The sequence below is a fragment of the Myodes glareolus genome, chromosome 12 (assembly GCF_982192425.1).
Source record: "Myodes glareolus chromosome 12, mMyoGla1.1, whole genome shotgun sequence".
NCBI lineage: Eukaryota > Metazoa > Chordata > Mammalia > Rodentia > Cricetidae > Myodes > Myodes glareolus.
Genome location: NC_142037.1, coordinates 79,707,455 through 79,731,828, shown reverse-complemented (window position 1 = coordinate 79,731,828; position 24,374 = coordinate 79,707,455). Strand labels below are relative to the sequence as shown.

Below are 24,374 nucleotides of genomic sequence, written 5' to 3'. Positions count from 1 at the left end.
CAGTCTCCGGAAAGGAAAACGACCCACCCGGAAGGAGCATCAGTTGAGCCCGAGGGAGTCCGTCAGTGTCACTGAAACTCTCCAGTGTGGACGGCCTGCTTGGGCGGAGTCCCGCACTGACAGGTCTTGGTGATAACAACACATTGCCTGTAGTGGCTGTGCGGTAGGCACATGCAGACATGTTCCCGGCTTCTCCCTGGAGCGCCTGGCTTTTCGGGTGTTTGACTTAACACTTCTCTTTTCTTCTGCCCAGTGTGATTTCCACCCTTCCCTGAGAGGGCAGGGAGTAACTACACCCAAGCTATTGAGTTCAGCCTGCGGGGTTGTGGGATTTCTCCCCCTTTGTGTGCTTGACAGAAACTTCTAGTATCAGTAGGAGACAGGCTCACCCTGGAGGATCCTGGCTTGGAAGTCAGTAACCTAAGAGATAGACCTTTACCTGGATTCCTCTCTCTACCAGTGGTGCTGAGAATACCTGTTAACAAGGCTACTGGTGGCCCAGCCAGGGCTATGTACAATGTAAATTTGATACATCCTTTAAATATTAATAAAATAATTTTTACTTAAAAATTTTCATATAAATTATGTCTGAAAAATCGTGTGGCTGATGTTTTAAACAGACCATTTCATGTTCTGATTTCATCCTCTTAGAACATAGACGGGAATTTAACTAGAGATAGGTGTTGCCTCCCTGATTGAATGTTTGGAATTTCTCAAACCCAAAGATGAGCTGACATTTTAAAACTATGATTTCTGTATTTTGTATCTATAAATAATGCTTTATGGGCGTCTAGCTGTAGCACATTTTCCTATAATCACATTTATGGTTAGTGTTTGTGAAATTTATAATTGAAGCTTATTAAGTAAAAAGCCAGTCAAAATATTTTCTCTTTTGAACATCAATAGGGTTTTCTTTTTTTAACTTTTTTTGTAGGTGCCAGGGATGGAGCTGGGGTCCCAAGTGTGCTCGGCAAGTGGCCTACCCCTGAGCTTCGTCCCCAGACCGTACCATTGGTTAGAACATCCACCAGAATGTGATTGGCATCTTTACTTGTATATGAGAATTGCTAAGTTTTTATTGGATCCTGAAATAACTGGATTCAAGGGAAGAAACTTGAATCTGAGAATTATATATTTTATAATCCTCGTCATCACTTTTTTTTTCCTTCTTGAGACAGGGTCTCCTGTCGCCCAAGCTGGCTTCAAACTTGCAGGGCAGCCTAGGATAATCTTGAATTCCTGACTCTTCTGCCTCTGCCCGCAGCTGATTATGGGAGTGCATCCAATGTATGCAGGTGCTGAGCCTCAAAACCAGGGTCTTTGTGTGAGTGAGTGTGTGTGTGTGTGTGTGTGTGTGTGTATGTGTGTGTGTGTGTGTGTGAGAGAGAGAGAGAGAGAGAGAGAGAGAGAGAGAGAGAGAGAGAGAGAGAGAGCTTTTTATTTAAGATGACCATAGAGTGAAAAACCAAGGTTTTGTGCATGACGGGTAAGAAATTACCACAGAGCCACGGCCCCAACCACTCTTCTCTAGTCTCAGTGACAAGCTCCCCTCTGCTGTGCACCTTTAGTGACATGCTCCCCTCTGCTGTGCACCTTTAAAAAAGTTTCTACATCGAGCGTGGATGAAAACATTTTACCAGGGCAGCCTAGCTGGTGCCGTTGGCAGACCAGGATGGCAAAGTGGGCAGTGAGCTTTCTCTGACTTTTGACCCTTCCTGACTTGACCCGTTGAGGTCTACAGACAGCTTCTGCACCGAGGAGAAAATATTTACCCCGTTCTCTCATTTGCTGTATTTTAGAAATGAAAATGAAGGCATGTGCTGTGCTGATGGGAGTCTCCTGGGGACTGGGGGCCTCAAACCGTCCTGTTTATGGCCTCAGGTTCAGACATTGTAGGCCAGTTGCAGAGCCACTGAGAGTGAGGCCCTGCCCTCGGGGCGCTAGATGTTTGGCATTCCTTTGCCTTCTATTCAGCCTTCCTTACCTATCCTGCTCCCTGGGCCCCAGGCTTTCCTGGAGCACCCTTCCCCGCTCACCCAGCAGCACCCTTCCCCGCTCACCCAGCACCGAGGACCTTGTTTAAACCAGATCCTAGCTTCACACCTCCAGTGCACGTTCTTAGATGCCATTTTCTAGCACACTGAGTGTGTCGTGCTTCCCAGCTCCAAATTCAAGAGCGGTCCCCACCCCTGCCCGCGGTCCTTGTGTTTCTCTGTCTGTCTTTGCTTTTTGTCACAGGAGACCTGTTCCCTAGACAGGTGTGCAGAAGAAGCCCCCACTTCGCCTTCCTTCCCCATCACCCCCCTTCTTTATATTTACAACCCTGGTCCATCTCTAGCAGTTGTTTGACTTTCTGCTCTTAGGTCACACAAGTCACAGAGGGAAAGGACTCTTGGCGCCTCCTAAAGGCCGTTAATCGTGCTTTTGGTTAAGGAGACCCACTAATTACTGGCTTCTGACAGGGCTCCCTGACTTGAGATTGGGCTGGAAAACAGGAGGCTGTAATGACCCCATGATTGTGTTGATTTAGCCACGTCACTCACGGGGTGGGATTCTGTTGATGCTGGTATTTTGCATCTTGACTTGGGAGTGTTTACAGGGCACTGGAAAGTGGGCATGAAGCAGCCCCGGAATATGGGTTATGCCATGTACCTGGGAGACAGGAAAATTGCAGGTGCTTTGCTGAAAGCCAGCCACTGCTCTGCAGAGTAAGAGCGGAACCCCTCATCGACCTCTCTTTTCACTTCTGCGGGTTGGGTGGCGCCCGTGTCCCTCTGGTCCCTCCGCCCTCAGCGGGCAGGCCCTTCTTTCTTGTTCTGCTTAGGTTCTCATCCTAACTCTTGGCCGTGGTCTCCGGTCCGCTTTAGATACTGAGACTGGCTGTGCCAGGCTGCCGGCTGGGACAGTCCTTTAACGTCTCATCTCACTCTCAGATGGCGGCCTGGGCTGCTATGACTGGAATTGCTCTTTAGTCCTGGTGGGTAGGGCGTGGTGTATTTGTTGAGTTGAACGTGCTAACTCTTGTAGCTTATTTTCTGTTGCCATTGTAAACACTCGGCCGAAAGCAACTTGGGGAGGAGGAGGGTAGTTTCTTTAGCTTACACACAGGTCACAGTCCATCATGGAGAGGAAGTCAGGCCAGAAGCTCAAGGAGGAAGTGAAGCAGAAGCCATGGAGGAATGCTGTTTACCCGCTCCATCCTGGCCTGCGCCCTCCTGCCTAGGGATGGTGCCGCCCAGAGTGGGCTGGGTCCTCTCGTATCAATCATCAGTAAAGAGAGTCTCTCACCGACGTGGCCATGGGGTCCATCTGATAGAGGCACTGCCTCAGCTAAGACCCTTCTTCCTGGGTGACTCCAGGTTTGTCGAGTTGGCAGTGAAAAGATAGGCTACTAACTGCAGAACTAATCGTCTCGCTCAGAACGGATGGGTGTGGTGAACAGAATGGGTTCTAGGGAAAGGAGAGAGAGAAGGATTGAGTTCTTTTCTCCTTACTGGGACAAATGACAACTAATAATACCATGTCACCCAGTTTAACCACAGTTCCGTGGCATCAGGCACGTGAGCATTGCTGCACAGCCTTGACCCACGTGCGTCTCCAGAACTTCACGGCTCAGGAAACTCTGACTCCTGGTTGTCCCCCTGCCCCAGCCTCCGGTCCTCACCCAGCTGCTTCCCAGCTCTTTGAGTTTGAGACTCTAGGTACTTCCTGTAAGTGGAATCTACAATAGCTTTCCCTTTGTGGTAAATGCTTTGCGGCATCATGTGTGCCGTAGCGGAGGTCAGTACTCCCCTCCTTTTTGAGACTGAGGGCTACGCTGTCGTGTCTGTACCGCACACTTCATTTTATCCCCTCATCTCTCGTCGGCCAGGTAGATCGCTTGGCTTTTCGTGATGAGCGCTGCTGTGTCCGTGACCCATGTCTCCACTTCCTTTTCCTCTGGGTGTCGGTCCAGAAACGGACGCCAGGACCTTATAATCATGGTGGCGTGGTTCCTGTGTGGCGGTCTGGTCCTACTGCTGTCTGTTTTTACTCACGAAGAGTCTGCTAAGTTGTAGTCACTCCCCATGGCTCTTGATGGGAGCCTTCCTCCTGGCTACGAAGTGCAGAGGCCTTATGTCAGAAGGTGATGTGATGCATCTGTGTGTCCTCACGGGAGAGCTACCTCCCCTGAGACTACAGACTTCCACAGCACGAGGAATCCTGGGATCCTGTCTTGGTAGTGTGGGCGTTTCCTTGCTGCTCTTATGTCACCTGCCCTTCCGATGCTTCTATTTTATTGCCTTACATTTGAAATTCAGATCAAATGTAAACTGTATTTAGATTTATTCAGTTTCTCAACATGTTTCCTGCCTCTCTTTGGACAGGGTTGGCGTAAGAAGTCTTTTTCAGGTAGTAAATTAATTTAAGTGGCACGTACCCCACCTGAATTTTGTTACATGTTAGCAGTTTAGATAAATGGATATTATAATCGCTGAGCATTCTGGCCCAGAGGCCCAGGGGCCGATGTGGGAGATGTTACAATAGTGATAATATTCTGTCAGTCCGGGACAGAGAAGGAAAAGGGGAGAAGAAAAACCCGGGGCGTATCTTCTTATTTGTATTTATAAGGTGTCTGTGGGGAGGCTGGAGACGCCATGTGGCAGTTTGCATGGCTAAAATCACGTGGGGGAAGATAAGGCCCTACGGATGTTGCCTTCCGGTCCATGGGGGACAGAGGGGCGGGTCTGACAATACGCCTCCATCGCCAGCGAAGATGTTCTCCCCCTCAACGCACCGTTTCCTTGAAGAATGTGGTCTATTTTTAATGGCTTTATTGATTTGACGATTGGGATACAGCGAACTGTATTTATGGCTGAAATGTTCCATGCCCGTCAGCGCTTTAATGCGCATAAATCTACCCTGGCACTACTCTGATAGACTGGAAAACTGCTTAGATGTGCAGGAAAATGTGTTTTGCCACGGTGTGTTTACGTTAGATGCGGTGTGACTTTTCCCCCCTCCTTGAAATCATTTTATGTCATAGCTTAGCTGAGAAGTAGACACACTCGGGGCCGCTAAACAGCAGGTGTTGTGGAGGTGGCAGGAACAAAATGAAGGCCTCACAACCGAGAGATGGCAAAGCCGTTTTCAGTTTCATACAGTGAGTTCTCCGAGGCTTTCTGTTCTTCCTGCTGTGTGAAGACTTCACAGTGTTTGCCCTGCAGTTCACACACATATACTGGATGTGGTAGACACCCAGTCTGTCCCACACTCATTCTTACGATCTGCGCACGATTTTAATATTTTGCATGCCAGAGCCAGTAAAGGGGAACTTTATTTCCCATTGCTCAGTCGAGTTAAAACCGATTTTCTGCGATTTCTTAACTTTTCCATCTAAATAATGTCCTATCCAGTGAGCTTTGATGTGTGTTAATGAGTGCAGTTTTGAGATATGAGCTGATACATGTATTCTAAAAATATTTCTTCCTTTTTCAGAAAAATTTCTTAGTACATACTTTCTTCTTCAATGAAGAGAAGTGTACTTTCTATTTGGTTAGTTTATGGGATTTTAATGTAATTAATGTATTTATTCCCATGTTGGGGTGGAGCCCAGAGCCTCCTGCATGCCCAGATACTCTACTACCAAACTCCACTTCCAAGTAAAATTTAACTTTTACCCACATGATAAAGCCAGTAATAACCCAGTGATTAATTATACTAGGCAACTGAATATAGAGATAAATCGGCTCACTGCCTAGTGGATTCCTCTGCAGTACTACAGCCTGGAATGCGTTTTCAACTACCTTTGAGGTCTCTAATTCTGATTCAAATATATGACAAGCGCAGAGGCCCTGTTCTAAATAAGCGGCAGCTCTTAGGGAACCGCAGGGGTGTTACAGCACTAGCCTGGGCAAACCCCAGCAAACGCACAGCCCCGCCCCTTCCCTAGAGATTGTCTCCCAAGGGAGTTGTCCAGCCCATCTGAGCTGTGCTCAGCAGCCTTTGGGAGTTATCAGCTGCACTCGAAGTGGGTCTGTGGGTTTCCACAGGGAGCTGCCTTATAATGGGGCGCTTAATTTAAAAGAGCCTTGTTGATAAGGAAGGCACAGGGAACCAAAAACCGTCTGACGGGTTTTTGCTGGCTTGGCAAGTTTTGCGGGTTTGCATAGCGGGTAATCACTTCCTCCCCAGGCAGTGGCCACAGCTCTCCTTTCGGGGAAGAAGGTGGTTCCCTTCTTCTTTGCTGGACTTCTTTGCTGTGTGATCAGAGCTTTTAGGTCGGTGTGGTCAGCTGTCCAATCCTGCACTCATTCAGAGGGGGAGAGAAGAGTTGCCCCGCTCTCCTGTTTCAGGCTCAGGAGGACTTGCAGACGCCCCTGGGCCTACGAGCAGCTGAACACATCATGAATCATGCAATTGAGCAGCCTGCTAAGTGAGGGAGGAAAGAATATCACGCAGAGGTTTGATGTCTTTTTATGGGAGAACAAAGGAGTTTCGATTCTTTCACATAGAGTTTAGCTTAGCCATTGTGTGGCAAAGGAGGTTTAATGAATCATTGTTTAACTAAGAGCTTGCCAAGTATTTGACCATTAAATAGTCTCCAGTGTATAGAGTTCTGCTCTGACAGACTCCTATTTGACTGTGATTAATTGGCATCGAATTGTTATTTAATCACCTCTGCAGAAATCTAAGAACGGTTTGTGTTCTGATTAAGCTGTTTGATGTGATAACATACACCAGAGCTGGGAAGGTCAGCTCAGAAGATACCTGGCCACCAAGGAAGCCAACTTCTGCTACGTGAAACTCAACAAAAGGTCCCCAAAGTATTCAAAGCTCAGAATCACAGATAGAGCTTTTCCTCAGAAATGTGTGACAGTGAGAATTTACGTTGTAAGTCTGTAAAGCTGTTGTTGAAATTTGTGTGAAGTTATCCTTTGGCCCGTGTTAAGCACCTTAGGCGAGAAGTCATTGAGCCTTTCCTCTTCTCCAGTTCAAACGCTTCACACAGTTGTACCCCTTAGAGACGTCCGCGGGGAGATGTCCGCCAGCTGGATGTGCTGAGATGTAAGAGAAAGGGAGAAGAGGAACAGTGGGACTTGGGTGCGGTTCTGGTTTGGGAACGGCTGACCTAATGAGAGGTGGTGCAGGGTGCAGACCACCCTTATGAGTAGGGTTTGGAGTAGGGAGACCCTTGAACTTGGAGAACAGGCAAGGTGGAGAAATGAAAAGAGGCAGATATCAAAAGAAGAAATAATGGCATCCTGAAGCATGCATGGCATTTTCAGAGGGTACTGAGCAGTATCTGATGCTGTGGAACAAGTCAGGAAACATGAGGGCTGGGGAACAGGGGCTGTTGGTTCCGAGCTGTGAATTAAGCTCAGTCAGGAGGGCTGAGGTGGGGAGAAGGATGTGGGGAGCCTGGAAAAGACCCGGCGGTGAGGGGCGGTAGGTGTTTCAATAGTTCGGAATTCTCTGTAAGATCAAGGATGGTTTGACTCTGAGATAACCCTGTGTCCGGAGCTTAGGGTACTGTGTCCTGGGTCACAGAGCTTATCTGGACTTTAAAAAGAAGCAATGTAGCAGCTGAGAAGGATGTGTTTTATAAACATCTTTTTAAACGTCCCAACAAAGGTCTATAGATTTACATTTAGCCTAGCCTAGCCAGCTTGGTGTAACATCTGTTGGCAGTTCCCAGATCTTAACATGACTGCTGGAGATGGAAGTTGAGATCAGATCTGGGTGTTGGTTGATCTGTTTCCAGCACACCTTCAATGTTTTACATAGGGCGGGTGGTGGGAGGGGGAGGGCCCATTGTCTTCAAGTCCTGTCCTGTCCTCACACCAAATGTTGTACTGTCCCATTTTTGAGCATCATGCACGCTCAGGTAAGCCTTGGAGTTAGAAAGAGCTGATTTTGCATATCAGACGGCAGTTACCGTTCAGGGTAATCTCGTCATCGAGTTGGATGCTGGGCTTTTGTAGAAGCAGAATCCTTTGTCTGCAGGAATGCTTTCTCTGGCTGCTGCCATCTTTGTGGGAATCACCGTCCTAAGGCTGCTGGGTATTTTCAGGCCTTTGATTTTGTCCAGTTAATACTCATTTCCCCGAACTAACTCACGAGCATTTGGCCATGAGTGAGAGTCCAGGGATGCCGGATAAGGGGGGAAGAACGAACTTGGACGTGTGCGTCATCAGTTCCTGTAGCAGGGGCGATCAAATGGCCATCAGCTTCTTGTTCCTTGAGCAGCTCCAGTTCTTGGATCCCTGTGTGGGTCACAGAGGCTCTGGAGCTTTCCATCAGACTTGCCCTATTCCAGAGTTCAAGTCTGGGAGGGTCTTCTAGAGATCTGCTCTTCCTACACCATGTGTAGGTATATCTTGGAGGTTTATCTCGGAAATGCATGTGTAAAGAAGCATCCTGGCCTGTCTTCCTGACTGGTTTCTCCTTAACACTTAGACGCCAACTCCCAGGTAACTTTTGAAGTGTTTGTCATCCCCCCAGGGTAGCTCTCTGTCAGACCTCTAGCCACAAGCCTTTGGATTTGCTATGGGATGAGGTGGGACTGCAGTCCCTGGACTTAACTCATCAGCTATGAATTCATTAGACCCTCTGTCTGCATCCGTTTGTTTGCTCCTTGTTGACAGAGTCTCTTTACTCACAGTAAAGAGACTTAATTTTGAGGTGGACTTATTTTAAATGATTTCCTTCCATTATGGTTGCCCAAGAGAGGGTTCCCGAAACTCTTCTGGTCACGAGTGATAGTCAAAGGTCTCAGCATCCAACGTGGCCACCATTAGTCCATCAGATGGGGGCAGGGCCGCCCACGGCAGGTCTGTTCCTAACCATTCATGCCAGTGTAATGCCTGCCCAGCCTGGCACTTTACTTACCGGCTCCTCCTTCATGGTAGGTATTTAATAGAGCTTGCGGAAGTGTTCCGTAAAGCAGCAGCCTGTCATAGATGTGTTGACAAGAACACACCTTCTGAATACTGGGTGTGAGTCCTGCTTGGCAACCTCACAACTTGAAGTTAATTGAGTTAAATTCTTCCTCTCAAAGTTGCAGCTGCCTCATCTTTAAGTGGGGACAGTATCTTTGCCCTAGTTCAGAGCTGATGTGTTTTGTCTCGTTGATGTTCAATGTCTGGGATATGATAGTATTTTAGAAACTCAAGTTGCGTGAGCCCAGATGACCATAACAAAGTTTTGCATTGGCTATGCATGGTGAGGCTGCAGTGTGAATTGGCGTGGGCTCCATCACACAGAGCCAAAGGTGGGAGGCTGCAGTGTGAATTGGCCTGGGCTCCATCACACAGAGCCAAAGGTAGAATTGATCTCTTGGACCATTTTCTGTGGATCCTACCTGACTGTCCCCAACAAGCTCAGAGGTATAGGATGTCCCCTCATCCCAGTTTCCCCCACTCCCCTGGCCGTTGCGACACTTGCTCCTTACGGTCATGGATTTGAAGAACCATGAATGAAAGACACAAATGAGACCTTTTCCCTGCTATGGAAAATCTTTAGTGGAGACCCCTCAGTGCTTCGGCGTTCTCCATTCCTGTTCACAAGTCTGCCGCTGTCTTGGCATAGTGTGAGTCACACATTTTCTGTCACCCAGGCAAACATTTGTTTGTCTTCCCCTTTCCTACATCTTAGCCCTGAAAGATCTTTCCCCATCCGAGACTCTGCACTTGACTACCAGGCTATCCTGTCCCGTCCTTTCAGATTCTCAAGTCTTCTTCCCCTTGGGAAACCACCTTAGCCAGGCCAGCACGGCCCTGTATCTCACCATCTCTGGAAGTGGTCTTCTGTATCACAGTCTCTGCATCATCTCAATGTCTGGTGACACATTGCCCATGCGTTCTTGTTTCTGCCGTGTGTGTGTGTGTGTGTGTGTGTGTGTGTGTGTGTGTGTGTGTTCCATCTTTCCTGTGCCTGCAATGCCTACCTCCTCCTCATAGGTCTACCTTAGTTCACTTTTGGTAGATTAACCATGCTGTGTGTCTTCAGGAAGAAGTTGAAGTTGGTCGCAAGCTCCCAGAGCAGTATTGGTTGGCAAGGGAGAGAGGACTAACACCTCGGTGGAGCCCGGGCAGCACTGAGACCCTTCCTGAAAAGATGGGTAAAGAAAGAGCAGAGGCATGTAGAGTGGGGATGCACAGCCAGAGCGAATGCCTGCCTCTCAGTCTCCATCTTCCTTTCCCAGTGTTTAGTATTATAATTAAGATTCAAGTTAGGCTATTTTAAATGAAGAAAACTGAGAGATACTGGTAACTAGGAGAGCTCAAGAGAAGACAAAATTGCCTTTCACATTTCATACTGGGAGTTTTTGCACAGGTCTAGAACCTGGTTCAGGAAGTTGGGTGGGGGTAGTCATAGACCAGGTTCAAAGGGCTGTGTTTGGTCTTGCCTTGTTGACTTTAAAATGCTCTGTAAAAATAACCATGTGTCTTGAGTAAACCCAGGAAGAGCTATGCAGGTAAGACTTGGGATACTCATGAAAGTAAAGAAAGCAAGGACATTCAGAGAGAGAACCAGAAAAATAAACATAATGATTAAGTAGCTCTATCCTTGGATAAAAGGCCAACAGAAACTGTTGAAGAAAGTTGCCCTGAAGTACGAGGTTTGTCATGCTTCTCTCTACCACGGTGTGGGAGTTCCCAGAAGACTGGGCAGCCTTGAGCATGTATGCTTGGTCTCCGTGTCCTCCAGCATGAACGGTGTGGTCCATTCCTGCGAAGCCTTCTTTGGAATCTATTTCTATGTGAAATTCCAATGGGTAGGAGAGTCCCTCCGAGGTAGAAGACAAACAATATGGGGAGAAGACCAAAATGTCTGAAGTGGGGTGCGCCTAGCTTCCACTTCCTCCTCTGTGCCATGAAGATTCTTCAAAGCAGGATCTCAGGATTTTCATTCTGTGATCTGGAGGTTACTAGCCATGAGAGTCTTCCATGCCCCCTTTCAGCTTTGAGCTCCCACAATAATGAGTGACACCCCACAAATGCGCTCTACTCCTGAACTTAGAAGTTGGCTCTTGCCATGTCCTCGTTCTTCCTCCCGATCTGTGATCCTGAACTCTGAGGTAGGGAAAGACACATTCATCCATCTATCATTTCCCTTTTGCAGATACGGATTTTACATCTTAACTGAGTGTCAATAGGTCCTCTGAAGTCCTGCTGTTTCCTGCTGTCAGAGGAGGACGAGGACTAGGGAGCTCTCACCTCTAACAAATCTTCAGACTGACAGAGTGCAAGTCCCTGTCTCATCCGGCTTATATTCCTGTCTAGTTCTGGGATTAAAGGTGTGAGCCACCGCTATCTGGATCTGTTTCTGCTCTCGCGTAGCCCAGGGTGGTCTCGAACTCACAGAGATCCGCCTGCCTCTGCCTCCCTGAGTGTTGGGATTAAAGGCATGCACCACTCTTAAAAGGGCTTCTTCACCTCACATGACCATGGCTGTTGTGCGCAGAACACCAGGCTCATCCATTCTGTTTGTGCTGTTGGACAGTGTGCTCTTCAGAGTAGACTCCTTGGATTTAGATGCCACATCTCACCTAGAAGGTGGCTCATTCACCTGTGCTCCTTTCTTTAGTCTACCGACAATTAGCAACAGGCCCATGAGAGACCGCTTTTACTCAATGTGGTGCCTTCCAGCACCTTCCAGCTCTTTCTTCTCTCTGTAGTTATCAATCAAAGGTAAGGCCTCTATGTCGCACAGTGTACTTTGATGTGCTAGCGATGGGACCCAGGGCCTCCCGCGTGCCAGGCAAGATGTAGGTACAGATCAGTTCTTAATACCAAAGAGCTCACCAAATATCTCTGCTCTTACCTTCGAGGTCAAGGATGGCATGTTTGGTGGGACTTTGATTGCTGGTACCTAAGACTGTTTCTGTGTTTAAAGAATGGGGCTCAGAGGGGGAATACTTAATAAAGTCTGTGTCGTGGATGAACCTCAGAAGTGTCAGATTAAGTGGGAAAAAATGGATACAGTAGACAACATAGTAAATTAATCTATTTATTTGAAAGGTGCTGTGAAAAAGACTTATGGAGACAAAAGGTAAATTCATGGTTGCCTGAGGCCAGCGATTGTAAATGCAAGAGACATTGGGGAGGGGGTGGTGATGGGGAATAGAATGTATTAGACTTATTCTGAGTGATTAGCACATTATTTAGTATGCTAGTAAGAGATACTGAGTTATGAAACAGCTACTCAATATTATGGTATATAAAAATAATACCCATAGAAATCTGAATCTCTGAAGCAGGGAGGGGGTGGCTTGGGCAGGGAGGCACCTCTTGCGGAAGCATCAGAGCCTGTGTTAGGATCTCTAATACCTCCACAGGACACCCGATGGAGCACTAGGCCGCTGGGAGCCCGGGAGGAAGGAGAATGTAGGTCTTACTGTTTGTCTAGTCTAGCTGAATTGTCATGAATTTAGTGGGGGAACCTAACTCAGAAAATAAGGAGAAGGCTGAGAGTTAGACATGGGTACTTCATGGAACCACAGAGGCCAGAATTCCAGCTGTGACGCTGATTGCAGATTCTCCGTTTCTAAAACGTAACCCTTCATAAATTTGTATTTTGAAAAGAAGTTGGATGACATCTTCTGTGAAATTTTCTCTTTGCACAAGACAGAAAAGCCGAGCAGTGCTGTGGGGGAGGGCACGACTCCTGGATGACAGCGTGGATCTCGGGGCAGCCAGCCCGTCCCCATTTTCCCTTACTCTGTACTTCCTGTAAACATCATGCACACTGGCCATCCTGCCCTGTGGGTCTAGGGTAGTTCCTAGAGATAGAATTTGTGGGTCCAAACAAAGGGTTACACTCCCAAAGTGGTTTGTTCATATTGCCTTCCCCTCATCTGCCTGTGCAGCGTAGTGTTAGAGTAACGTGGAGCTTTCTTCTCTTTTTCTGTCGGCATTTATTCATTGTACCTGGTGATGGGTTTGGTGAGAACAGTTTCCCTGACGCGTAGCATGGATTTTGGGGTGCATTCACTCCCCAGCAGCCACTTCTCTCCCTTCCCCTGCCTCTCTCTCCTCTCTGGCTAGTCTTCGTTGTGCCCCCAATCCCTCTTCTGCTGTCTTGTCTCATATGTATGACTTTTTAAAATGTGTGTGTATAATCTAGGATCCAAAAGTGAGAAAAAAATATTTGTCTGAGTTCACATAATGTGATAATGTCCAGTTGTTTCCATTTTCCAGCAAACTGTAATTCCATTTTTCTCTATGCCTGAATAAAACCCATTTTTTATAATATACCTCATTTGCTTTAATCACGTGTGTGAGGATGAACCCTTGGCTCATTTTATATTTTATATTTTGGCTTTTGTAAGTAGTGAGGCCATAAACATGGGTGTGTAGGTATCTGGTGTGTTGAGTAAGAGTCCTCTGGGTTTATTCTTTGGAATGTGTTGGGTCCAATGGTAATTCTGTTTGGGTTGTGTGAGGCACCTTCCTACTGATCCTCCTAGTAGCCAAATCAGTTTATGTTCCTGCCAGTCATGGGTAAAGGTTGTGATCTTCCCAGCATCCTTTGCCAGCATTTTCTCCTCATGATAACCATCTCTTAGAATCTAGTGTATTCTGATTTTTATGTCTTCTGCAACTGAAGATCTTGGACTTCTTTTTTTTCATGTTTCCTAGTCACTTGTATTTCATCATTTGAGAACCATCTATTATTATATTGTTGTATTGACCCTGTATCATTACTTCTTGTGTATGTGTATTTGTTCATGTGTGTGTGTGTACATGTGTGCAGGTGTATGCCCAAGTGTTGCATACGTAAGTGGAGGCCAGAAGTCAATGTTGTTTGTCATCGACGACATCATCATTATTATAGACAGAGCTTTTTGCTGAACTTGAAGCTGAGTAATTCAGCTAGCCTGCTGGTCAATGAGCCCATAGATTCTCTTGTCTCTGCTCCCCAGGGCTGATGGGCACACGCTGTTGCGCTTGTGTTTTATGAGTGCTGGGTACCTAGGGTTCCTGCTCACATCCTCGTGCTCGTGTGGAGAAGCACTTTACTGCAAGAACCATCTCCTCACTTCCAAGCCCAGCTGTTAATTGGCTTCTTTGGGTATTTAGGGTTTTCTTTTCTTTCTTTCTTTTTTTAGTTATTTATATATTCTAGGTATTAATCCTCTGTCCAAACATACTTTAAAGCAGAGGTCCTCAGCCTTCCTACCGCTGCAACCCTTCAGTACAGCTCCTCATGCTGTGGTGACCCCCTAACCATAAAATTATTTCATTGCTATTTTGTAATTATCATTTTGCTTCTGTTATGAATCGTAATGTAAATACCTTATATGTGACCCTCCCCCAGAAGGGTTGTGACCAAAAAGGTTGAGCACAGTTGCTTTAGAGCAAGGCAGTGCTGGAGAAACTGGATACCCACGTGTAAAAGATTGAAGATTAAAGTCCCCAAAATTGACAGAGGAAAGACTAGGGAGGAAAGACACAGACTCTGAGAGCAGCTGCCCTGGCTCAGGAAATAACCCAAATTAACAGACAGGAGTGCACGGAACTAAAAATGTGTTGCACAGCGAAGGAGACAGTCCCCAGAATGAAGAGCCACCTCCACAAATAAAGAAAACTGCTGCTGCAGGTTTGTTTCTAATGAATATCGAGCATGCTCTCTGGCCTCAGCAATCCTGGGCATGGTAACTGTGCAGAACGGGGTGCTGGGCTTCCACTTCACACAGAGGCGTGCAAGCAATCCCTGGGGGTTGGGTTTGAATCCTGCACACTGGCATCAAGTGTGGCCATCTGAGTGTGTGCAGAGACAGTGGCCGAGGGAGGACCCGGTCAGTGAGGGACCCTGTAGTGTCACCAGGTTACTTGAGAAGTCTGTGAAGGCTGTGATTAAGTGTACAGAGGGCTGTCATGTCAGGAGAAAGTGGTTCTGAGGGTCGAGTGTACTGCAGTAGCATTTGGGTGTTCCGGAGGGCAAGACTTGGTGTTAAGTAGGCAGTCTTCTGGCAGAAGAGTTTGAAGAGGGACTGGATTCTCCTGGGAAGCTCGGTCCCCACCGCTCACTTTCCCTGGCACATTCCAGCAGGGACCACATGTCATTGCCCTGAAGAGGCATGGCAGAGTATGGAGGGGTGGCAGGGACTCAGAAGGGTTTGATTTGGAGACCTCTGACTGTGAGGCCTTGAACTCAGCCCTGATTTCCTCGTCCACTACAAGGCCCAAGACTCTGCAAACACTGTTCATTCTCTTCCGTGCTTTTTGCAGGGAAGTTGCTGTGATACCCTCTTGGTCACATTGGTGACTAAGAGTGAAGGCTGTGGGGATCTTTGGCATGGCGTTTTTGGGTTGGCTGCGTAGTGAGGCCTTTTCTCAGTGGTCCACCTTCCTCTTGTGTCTTCTGTTGTTAGCTCCCCTTTGCTAGCTCAGACCTGAAGATCCTTGAGTCTAGTAAAATGGTTTTTGGTGGCGTGGTCATCTCTAGTGAGCCATCTTGTCATTGTTTAAGGGCATTTTGAATACCGCTTTTGACATTTGTTAAAGCTAATCTTACATCTGGTATGTCTGAATCTTGCCTGTGTTCTCAAAAGTGTAACCCCTCCCCCGCTTTTATCATGTATCTAATGATTTTGGTTTGGTTTGTGTCTTTGTGTGTGGTGTGTGGTGTGAGGGTGGAGGTGCACGATGGGGGCTAGAACAAGACCTCTGGTGTCTGCCTGCATCACTCTGCATTATTGCCTTCAGACAGAGTCTCTTTGAACCGGAACAGTTTACCCTAGGCTGGCTAGCCAGCAAGCTTGTATATCCCACATGTCTCCTCTGTTGGGACACATGCAACCAGGCCTGGCTTTCTACCTGGGTGCCAGGGATGCCAGTTCAGGTCCCTGTAGTCACTGAACAAATGCTCTTATCTATGGAGCTGTAATGTAGTCCTCAGAACCCATAGGGATATCCAGGGGGAATCTGCCTATCTAATTGTAGTGTTTTCTCAGATGGACCTGATTTGGACTGTCGCTTCCTTCTCCTAGCCTGCTCTAGGGAGCAGTAGACAGGGCATCCCTGGGATCTGCAGGCATTCTGACTCCGCCCCAGCTATTGTACCAGAATCCACATTTTAACAGTTGAACTTCCTCTTTGGGCGGAACGACTCAGAATTTGGCTAAAAGTCAGTGTTCCATCTCTTTGTTTGTTTGCTTTCCAGCACTTGTTAAAAAGTGCCTGGCATCATGACAGGATTCTCTCACACTCTTGGGGCCATTTAATCCTCAGGACAAGTCACTAAGGAAGGTGTTATTAAAGCTAAGAAGAGATGTCACTGGACCTGCCAGAGACGTCAATGAAGTGACGTTTTCTAGAGCCTGTGTGTCCCAAGTCGGAATGTTGAGGCCTGCTTGTCTTTGACGTGCACACCCTGTGCTTCTGGGTAGAGCCAGGTGCTCTGGAAGGATTGCAGAGGCAATGGATGCTCCTTCCCAGTGCTGGCAAGAGTACACCCAGGTCCTCATGTCACATCTGTACCATGGCCTGCCAAAGCATCAACCAGAAAATAGCTCAGGGAGTTGCCTGCCACTATATAAACTCTTATCAGTCTACCCATTTATCCATCCATCCATCCATCCATCCATCCATCCTTCCATCCATCCAAACATCATTTATCCATCCATCTATCCAAACATCATCCATCCATCCATCCATCCAAACATCATCCATCCATCTATCCAAACATCATCCATCCATCCATCCATCCAAACATCATCCATCCATCTATCCAAACATCATCCATCCGTCCATTCATCCATCCATCCATCCATCCATCCATCCATCCAAACATCATCCATCCATCTATCCAAACATCATCCATCCACCCATTTATCCATCCACCCATCCATCCATCCACCCATCCATCCATCCATCCAAACATCATCCATCCATCTATCCAAACATCATCCATCCGTCCATCCAAACATCATCCATCCATCTATCCAAACATCATCCATCCATCCATTTATCCATCCATCTATCCAAACATCATCTGTCCGTCCGTCCGTCCATCCATCCATCCATCCATCCATCCATCCATCCATCCATCCATCCATCCAAACATCATCCATCCATCTACCTACCACCCATCAGTGTATTCTTCACTTTTTAAAAACCATATTATTCAAAATAATAGATGCTTGCTAGAAATCAGTTTTGACTGATGTCCTCTGAAGCCTACACTGCATACTGTTTTCTTGGGTTCTTCTCCACAGGAAGTGCAGTAGACGGTAGAACCTGATCTTTAATTGTGGAGTATTGTTCTGTTTCCCTGCCTGACTTTCCTTTTGTCTCTTTGGATGTCCAAGTCTACAGCTGTCCCTTTGACACCTGAAGGAGTGACCCTGGTAGTGTGCTCACAATAGCTCTAGTGTGCTCACGATGACCCTGGTAGTGTGCTCACGATGACCCTGGTAGTGTGCTCACGATAGCTCTAGTGTGTTCACGATGACCCTGGTAGTGTGCTCACAATAGCTCTAGTGTGCTCACGATGACCCTGGTAGTGTGCTCACGATAGCTCTAGTGTGTTCACGATGACCCTGGTACTGTGCTCACAATAGCTCTAGTGTGCTCACGATGACCCTGGTAGTGTGCTCACAATAGCTCTAGTGTGCTCACGATGACACTAGTACTCATGACCCTGGTGGTGGACTCACGACTCCGGTGGTGTGCTCACAATGCTTCCTCTCACTGGGAAGCATTTCAAGTTTTCCTGGGATATCAGATCCAGGGAACCATCCTGGGGGATAAAACACTAAATGTTACAGTTTACATTTAGGAAAATTAATTCTCATGATTAAAGAAAAACTAATATAGCAATTGGAATTTATGTATTTCTGTGTCATTTTTTTTCCTTTATCTACCTACTTTGTACTTGGATTGACCTATAAAGGAACATTCTAAACCCTACCAAGCCAACACTGTCACAGGTTTTTCCGTTCCTCTGTGTGTGTGTATGTGTCCATATAGACGTATTTTTTTTTTCCATCGAGGACCACGTTGTGCTTCTGAGTCCAGCCCCACTTGGTGGTACTTTGGTTTCCCTTCAGATATTGTCCCATATTCTTCTTCTTTGCCACTGACATTGGCTTATTCCATATGAATGCCTGGTATATTAAATACATATGCATTTAAAATATTGTTTTGATTTGTTTGCAAGTTTTTCTCTTGAAGGGTCTATCTGGGGAGATGCATAATTTCTCGTATCCTGTGTTTGCAGGAAGAATTTTAAATCGTTTCTCCAAAGACATCGGACATATGGATGACTTGCTCCCCCTGACGTTTCTCGACTTTATCCAGGTATGTAAAATCATGTTGTGTTTTCAAACTCAGAACTGAAGGCCCTGGTTCTTCTTTTCCAGGGCCTTTCCGTGAGGGAAAGAGGGTGGCAGCGGGGCTGTGGGGCCGGAGGTGTGTAATGTTCCCTTAGAAAAGGCCATGTTTGTAGAAGAAAGGCGCGGTTCTGATTGGGAAGCTAGCTTAGCGTGAGTAATGTGTGTGTAGGTGTGGCTGTGCATGCGTGTCAGCGTTGGTTCATGGCAGCTACATGCTGGTAGGTGGCTCTCCGTCTGCCTCCCAGGTATCTGGCGTGGATTTGACTTACTGTGAACACATTTCATAATATAGAAACAATCACCTCTCACGGAAAGATAACCCAGATTAACTAAATTATGCATTGTATTGCCACAAAGGGCAAATATTTACTGCACCGGTTTTTTTTTGGGGGGGGATGCTTTTTTTTTGGAGGGGGTGGGGTAAAACCAGGTGTGGCTTCTTACAAAGAACAGATTAGCAATAATAAGGTGCAAATAATACTTTGTTAGCAAGGACAATAGGAGAGCGGTTATTGCAGATTCAAAGCCTTAAATGCAGGCATGGTTAAGCCAATAATAGGAGGACAGGATCAAAGTCTTCTCAGAAAAGGTCCTTTTTGTTTTCCTAGGCAACTTTTCCACACTGATTACTCTGTCTTAAGGTGTCTTTAAAGAGAAAGAAAGAATCCCACAGAAATGCCTCCTCCGACATGTTTTGTCTGTGAACTTGAGGCCCAGGGAAATCATGTTGGGTCACCTCATCTCTCATCTCCTCATTCAGTGTTGTTGCTCCTTGTGGTTTTATCTGCTTTGTTTTGCTTTCTTCTGTCATTTAATTCCGTCTACTTTTCAGTGACTCAGGCAGGGGATCTTTTTGTTTTCCCCCAAGCGTTTATTTTGGAGAAGAGACACATCCATCAAGGGCTGTGCACACGTTCAGATCCCAGCTGCTTGTGGAGCACTTGCCTGGAGACCGGACCCTTTTCAGTCTCCTGACTGCGCCGAGCTGTGGGCAGGAAGTGGCAGCCTCACCGCGGGGTCTTCGGTTATGTCCTCGTCGTGCTGGGCCCTTCCCCCAAGCTTAGGTTCTTCTTCTGGAGTCACTGATCTAAGGAACTGAATGATTCCTTAATGTGGTAAATTAGCTGCGTCCTACCCCCCGCCAAAAAAAGAGCAAGAGTGGCTACAGTGACTGCTGGCATCCCTGTTAGTCACCCAGAAAGGGAGCCCAGGCTCTCTGATTGTGAGCTGCGTGGCCCACAGGTGAAGACCTCCCTTCCCACTCCCCTGGGGCTCACAGGTGGAATCTCTGTAGCAGATCAACGCACCAGACTCTTTTGCTTCTGTGAACTTGTTGTTAAAATGGGTCTTCCTGGATTTACTTATGTTCTCTGTCCCCTAGAAGCATCTATAGACTTGTCTCCCTTACCCCGCAGAATACAGATAACTTTAAACACACGTTTTGACAGAGATTATTAGTTCCTTCTAGAAGCATTTGCAGAGGGTTCTGTTTCTCCACGATCACGAGCTAGGCCAGGGTTGAGTTTTCAGAGCTGACTGGCCCACTGTGTGTTTAGCGGGGTGAGCCTTCCTAATTAGAATCCCTCGTGTGTTTTTGCATCACCCCTGGAGAAATGCACTGGATGTACGGTTCTCGGTTTCAGTAGAAAACGTTCTCAGCATTGCGAGGAGAGACTTCAGTTGGACCAGCTGTGCCAGGGTCTTTAGTACCCACTCACACAGTCTTGGGACACTTAACCATTGTTCACCGCTTTTGAAAGTGCCAGTGAGTCCGTTTCTAGAATCCACCAGAAGAATCTTGATGCTGGTGTCCCTGCAAAAGGCGTTTCACATAAAGGACAGCTCGGTCGTCGACCAGGATCCAGCTGTGCTGTCACTGTGTGTTTGCAGTGCCTCTCCTGAGCCTTCCGTAATCCTTTCAGGAAGGAATATCTTCTCCTTTTAAGAATAGTGTTAGCTCGATATAAAAGCCCTGATCCTCCGCCGTTGTTCTTGCCCCTTTGAGAGACAGTTCCCGACATTCACTGTTTAAATGGCTGTCCCTAGGAACCAAATAAAATTGGGAAACGGTGCCTTAGCTGCTCCACCGGACAGCAGCCTTCCCCGGGAGGGTCTGATGACGGATTGGGCTGCTCATGAAGAGTCGCTGTGATCATTTGGGAATATTTGGTGCCTGTTGCTATATGATCGAGCAAAGATTTTTATGAAAGCCACACACACACACACACACACACACACACACACACACACACACAAAATGAATTTAACCTACCCTCAAAGAAAGGCCAACAAAAATCTAAATGTAAATTGATTTTTTTTTTCTTTTTAAGCCAGATAGGACTCTGTCAGTAGGAAAACTGCCCAGTGGTGTTCTGGGATTCTTAATGGAATCATGTAAACTTAAAATAAACACTATTATGGTAAGCACATAGAATGAAAACTAATTTTCCAAATCAAATACATTATATTCAATTCATTTTCCCCAATCAACCAAATGTTTAAAACCTGTTAGTTATAACAGCAATCTCCTGGAAATTAATTAGAAGCCTATTAGCTCTGCTAGCTGAGGCGGATGGCAGGGGGGTTGCTCTTTACATTCCTAAACAGTCCCCAGAATTGAACTGCAGCAAGGTCAAAATGACAGTCAGCCTCCCTCACCTTCCGGCTGGCCTCAGCTGGAGCTTCTGGGGTGCAGGTGGGTATTTGGGGGGTGCTTTTCACAACATTGTGTCCACTCTGCCTCAACCCTTTAACACATTTTTAAACATTTGGACTAAGAATGTAGCTCTCCTGACCTTGCATTCCCGAGACCCTGGGTTCCATTCCTTGTGCCACTAAAACAAATAAAAAGAACAATAATGATAGCAATAGAAATTTGAGAATTAGCTACCAGATAAGCCATTCAAGTCAGGAGACCATTGCCTTTCAATAGTAGCACCTACTCCCTTCCACAGACTCTGAGGTGTAGGCAGTTTTCCTCAGGTCTTATTTCCTCGTTCATCCCCTGAGCCAGTTTCCTGGGTCCCCTGAAGGGTTTTCTACCTTCTTTCAAAATTGACCTTAGTAGCAAACTTCCTGTCTGCCTTTGTTCTTAATGTCATTAGCAAACCCTGCTGCTGACTTCAGGAGGCTGCAAGCCTTGATGTTGCTCATTGGATCCTGGAAGTCATTACCGCTCCTCCTATGTACAGGGAGTTTCCCAGGATGCTCCTGTGCTCAGCTTGGCTGAAGCAGTTGGAGCTGGAGATGAGGCAGTGCCCCCAGAGTGAAAGCCCAAGTCCACAGGCGAAGTGACAGAAAGCCAAGCGAGGTTCAGATAAAGACTGCTTGGCTCCTAGTTCTTCCTTACAAAAGATATGCATACACACACGCTTTATTGGATAATAAGATCGGATCGCTACAAGTAAATAACGAAATGACAGTCATTCCTGTGAACTGCTTAATCCCGAGCGTGTGGACGCCATCAGCTTTCTGAAAGATGATGACAGTTGAGTTGGCTTTGTCAGTCAGTTCAGGACTTAAGTTTCCCCCTGCTTGTGATGCTGAGGAATGGAGGGGGTGGGGCCTGAGGACAGAACCCACCATCTGTGGCAGGGGCCCAGAGTCCGTGTGCTCTGAGGAAACCAGTCAGAAGTCTGGGCAGAAATCTGTCATGCCACTGCGGGGATGTACGGGAAATTCTGTTTAAGATGTGAGCAAAGTTCCTGGCCACATTGAAGTCTAATTTTGTCCCTCAGGCTTCAAGGAAAGATTGATATTTCTGTGGATGCGGACCGGGTTTGTTTCCAAGTATTAGCTGTTGGTATTTTATAGTGATAGCACACGGTAATGTCATAGTCTGTTTTCTCAAAGCTCACGCATCATCGTTGTGAGATGTATGACTGGAGGAAGGCTGAGAAGAGACGTCTGAAAGACCGGGCTCTTGGTGGGTACCCGCGTGGGTCATTAGTGACTAGACAGAAAACAGACACAGGAGGACAGTTCTGTCCCTTTTAACTGACAGGCAGTTGCAAGGGATAGAACAGAGCTGGAGAGCATTTTAAATAAAGTATAAATACATGATTGGAAATAATAACGTAAAATACAAAGCTATATTGGAGCTGTCAATGGCTGGCAGCTTACCTCTGGCTTAGGAAGTATTGTTCAAATGTGTTTTACCCTTTCAGGAGATTGTGACCCCTTTAAGTATACATAGTATTTCTAAAGCCAATTCCTCTATCAAGACAGAATCGTTTTCTGCAGGTTAAAACTAGGTGGTGTTGAAGAAATAGGAATTAAATTTTCAATGCCATCTGACAGTCTCCAAGCAGGAATTTGACCTTTGGGAGATGAATGTACTGGTAAACTAGCTGAGTGAGTGTGTGTGTGCACGTATGCGTGTGTGTGCCTATGTGTGTGCATGCGTGTGTATATGTATGTGTATGTGTCTGTGTGTGTGTGCGCGAGCACAGACAGACAGAGAAGGTCATTAACCCACAGGTTTAACTCTGATTCCTTATGATCAGCCCATTTCAGCAGCATGACTTTAGTTTGCTTTTTTTTTTTTTTGTTAATACGCATTTTATCTTACTGTGTGTTCTCTCGGGTGTCACATGTGGAAGGCAGAGGACAGCCTGGGGGAGTTAGTTCTCTCCTTACACCACGTGGTTCCTGGGGACCAGTTCGGGTCATCATGCTTGGTGACAAGTGCTCTACCCTTTGAGCCATCTCACCACCAGCTCATCGTCCCAAGTTTTCTTAAAGCAGTTATCAGATTATTAATAGATGACATCTTTTAAAATTTTAGTAGCATTTTAATTAAAATAGTTAGAACTCATTGTTTTTAATAATAAGTTTAATTAAATGTATTTGTCATAGTTGATGGGAGAATGTTGTGTGACTGTTTTTGTAACTAGATATTTTTGCAAAGTACCTTAGCTTTTTCCCAAAAGGAAAACATTGTTTTATATAAACCTGTCACTTGGGGTTGGACTGTTTCCCGTTCCTGTAGGCTGCCCCTCCCAGCCCCCTAACCTAACCTAACCCTGACTTTCAGGGGTGGGGAGGCAGAGCGTGCATGTTCTTCGTTGATCCACAGTGGCTGTTTCTCTGAAGGGTAAGATGGGAGCTACAGGAAAAGAGGCGTGTTACGTGCCAAGGTGTGGAGCCATCATGCAGGGGTCCCGGTGACAGAGGAGCACAGCATGTAAGCATTGAGTGGAGTTAGGAGAGAACTCTATTTGGAATTCAGGGCCAGGGGCCAGGCCCTTGTGCATTTTAGTCTTTGTGGGAGGGTGAAGGGAGAATCAGAGGCGTGACATGTGTTACAGGGACAGGTTATCTGGCCGGTGAGGACGAGAGTCGGGTGTGTTTGTGTGTGTGCGTGCGTGCGTGTGTGTGTGTGTGTGTGTGTGTGTATGTGGTGAGGGCCAGGCTGTCTTCTTCTTTCCCAGAAATGGGATCAGAGAGGGTGGCCTGAATCCAGCAGGGAACAATACTTTTGAAGCCCCTGAAGTTACAGCTTACCTGGGCTCCCTACCCTTGTAAACCCAAATTATTTAAAAGCTGATATACAGGTCTGAGGAATCATTTACCTGAAAGGCCTGAAAACAAGGCAGGGATAGGCCTGTGTATAGCCTTGGGTCACCCAAAGCCTCCTCTGTGTGACCACGCAGTGGCGGGAGGGTGTGTCACCCAAAGCCCCCTCTGACCACGCAGTGGGAGGAAGATGTGTCACCCAAAGTCCCCTGTGATGACTTTCCTCTTAACTGAGGAAGATGAAGGAGATTGGCAGGGACCTTTTTTTTTTCAAGGATGTACTGAGTACCAAGTGTGCTGAAACTAAACTTTTGATGATTTTGCTTGTGCTTGACGTATGATAAACCTCAATCATTCTCATTTTTATCACTCCTCGCTAATTTTTTCAGAATACTTTTTCTCATCTACTACCTTCTCATTCCCTTATATGAAATCTCAGGTATTGCATCGAGCACTTCCCGATTACATGGAAATCTACCTGTCACTGGTCCTCTGTTCTGCCTGCTGACTGTCTGACCCCTGTGGTGTGTGG

General features: G+C 46.7%; 1 protein-coding gene across 1 annotated transcript in view; it reads left to right on the top strand.

Moving 5' to 3' along the window:
• The window catches only part of Abcc4 (ATP binding cassette subfamily C member 4 (PEL blood group)), a 212,873-nt gene that overhangs the window by 125,445 nt on the left and 63,054 nt on the right, over nucleotides 1-24,374 (top strand). The window contains exon 20 of the mRNA XM_085698192.2: nucleotides 18,211-18,290. Within this exon, the coding sequence (XP_085554318.2) occupies nucleotides 18,211-18,290 (80 nt within the window). The remainder of the gene's footprint in view (nucleotides 1-18,210; nucleotides 18,291-24,374) is intronic.